General features: G+C 38.1%; 1 protein-coding gene across 1 annotated transcript; it reads left to right on the plus strand.

Moving 5' to 3' along the window:
• Positions 1 to 387: 387 nt before the first annotated feature.
• LOC306862688 (C-C chemokine receptor type 8-like) lies at positions 388 to 1544 on the plus strand (the record flags this gene model as incomplete). Its single annotated transcript, XM_079405608.1, has 2 exons — positions 388 to 1138; positions 1408 to 1544. 2 exons carry the CDS (start codon positions 388 to 390, stop codon positions 1542 to 1544), a joined length of 888 nt encoding a protein of 295 aa, XP_079261734.1.
• Positions 1545 to 1860: the final 316 nt, after the last annotated feature.

Raw genomic sequence — 1860 nt, forward strand, 5'->3', positions numbered from 1 at the left:
TTTCACTAAAAGGAAGTAACAGTTTAATTGAAATAAATTAAACTGGAACACACACATGCATGCACACACACATTGATATTTGTGGATTATTTGGATATGGATGTATTATATTGGATGTATAACTATTATACAAAGTAAAAAAAATATGTATATATACATCTATAGAACCATCATTTGAAGTAATTTAATAATTGTGTGGTTTGGTTGTTTGGGTTTAATGCTGTATTTTTATATTTTAATTTTACATATTGGACTTGACTTAGTTTGAATGGGCTATAGTTTATTTACTCTTCTCTTTTCCCATAGATTTGACATTCCATTTCCATTTGACACTTTCAATTTTATATGTTTATGAGCTGCTGAACTGAGAAGACAAACACAGAAGAGATGAATAACTCTACAGTGAACTTCACTAAACCTGAAATATCTACAAACTACACAACTCAATCTATTGGGCTAATGGACCGTGTGGAAATTGGTGTGTACAGCATCAGTTTTCTGTTTGGTTTTCCTACACACTCCTATGTTATATGGCTCATCGTAGCAGAATCGGGAGTTGCATCAGAGTTCTTCAACCTCAATCTGTCTATTTGTGAGTTTATTAATTGTCTGAATAGTTTGGTCTTTATACTATCAATTTGCTTTTCGAATCTAACAATAATACCATTGGTTTTACAAGGACTTGTCTTCACTGGTTGTTCGTTGTTTCAGTGTCTGATCTGTGTTGAGCGTTACCTGGCAGTGGTTCATCCTGTAACCTTTCTTATGTACAAACCTCTCAGATATAGAGTGATCTGCTGCACTGCGGCCTGGATAATAACTCTTGGCTCCTGTTTGTGCTGCAGATTCATTATAGTATCACTAAACATGCATGCATATACATTGTTCTTCTCGCAGCAGTTCCTTCTCTTCTTCTCCATCCAGTTGTTTTGTCTTGTGGCTGTTCTCAGAGCTCTGAAGCAGTCAGGACCAGGCGAGAGAGGGAGAGAGAGAGAGGAGGAAAACCACATGAAGAGAAGAGCTTTTTATATCATTCTAATAACTACTTTGAGCATGACTATTATGCATGTCCCATTTACTATCACAGGATTTCTGACCTTTCTGACACAACAGAACATTCATGCGCTTTGGAACACAGGTTTAACTTTTTATGTACTGGCTAGTTTTGTTCAGCCTGTTCTTTATCTGCAACGGACTGGAAAACTCTCCCGCCTTTGTTACTCATAAATCCTGCAATTGCAATAATATGTAAATTAATGTTTTATTATTTATGTAACTTTTTCTACATTGAGCGATTGCTAGTACATATATGTGTTGTACCGAATTGTGAAATGATTTATAAACATTGAGAAATAAACATGGACTCCTAATAATAATGATTTAATAAGCTGCCCCTGTGTTTCCAAGCTCTGAAACATGCGTGTAATCAGTCCAATGGAATGGCGAAACGTCACGGGCGGGGTGACGTAGAGACCAGAGAGCTTAAAAGCACATCAGGAACAAGCAACAACAGCTTCTGTGTTTTCAGCAAGCGCTCTGTGTGAAATGTGTCAGTCTTATTTACTGTTGTTTGTCTATCAGCCAAAATCACCTCTCATGGCGAGCTACAGACAGCACTTTAGACCGTGTGTTCTCCCTGCCCGTGCTAACTTTACGGTGTGAATACACGCTGTCGTTGTGTTCGTTGTTTGGGAGCGGAGCACGCACAGTCAGCTCTCGAGGAGTGTGTCCGTGTTTGCAGTCTTTGCGCTTCCTGTCGGGATTCACTCAATTCCAGGGGTTTTAATACCACGACGTAAAATGGGCGTTTCTGGAGGTGTTGGGAAAATGCCACTTTTCCAAAAAAAAAATAATAATTTA

This window comes from Barbus barbus (genome assembly GCF_936440315.1).
Source record: "Barbus barbus genome assembly, chromosome: 43".
NCBI lineage: Eukaryota > Metazoa > Chordata > Actinopteri > Cypriniformes > Cyprinidae > Barbus > Barbus barbus.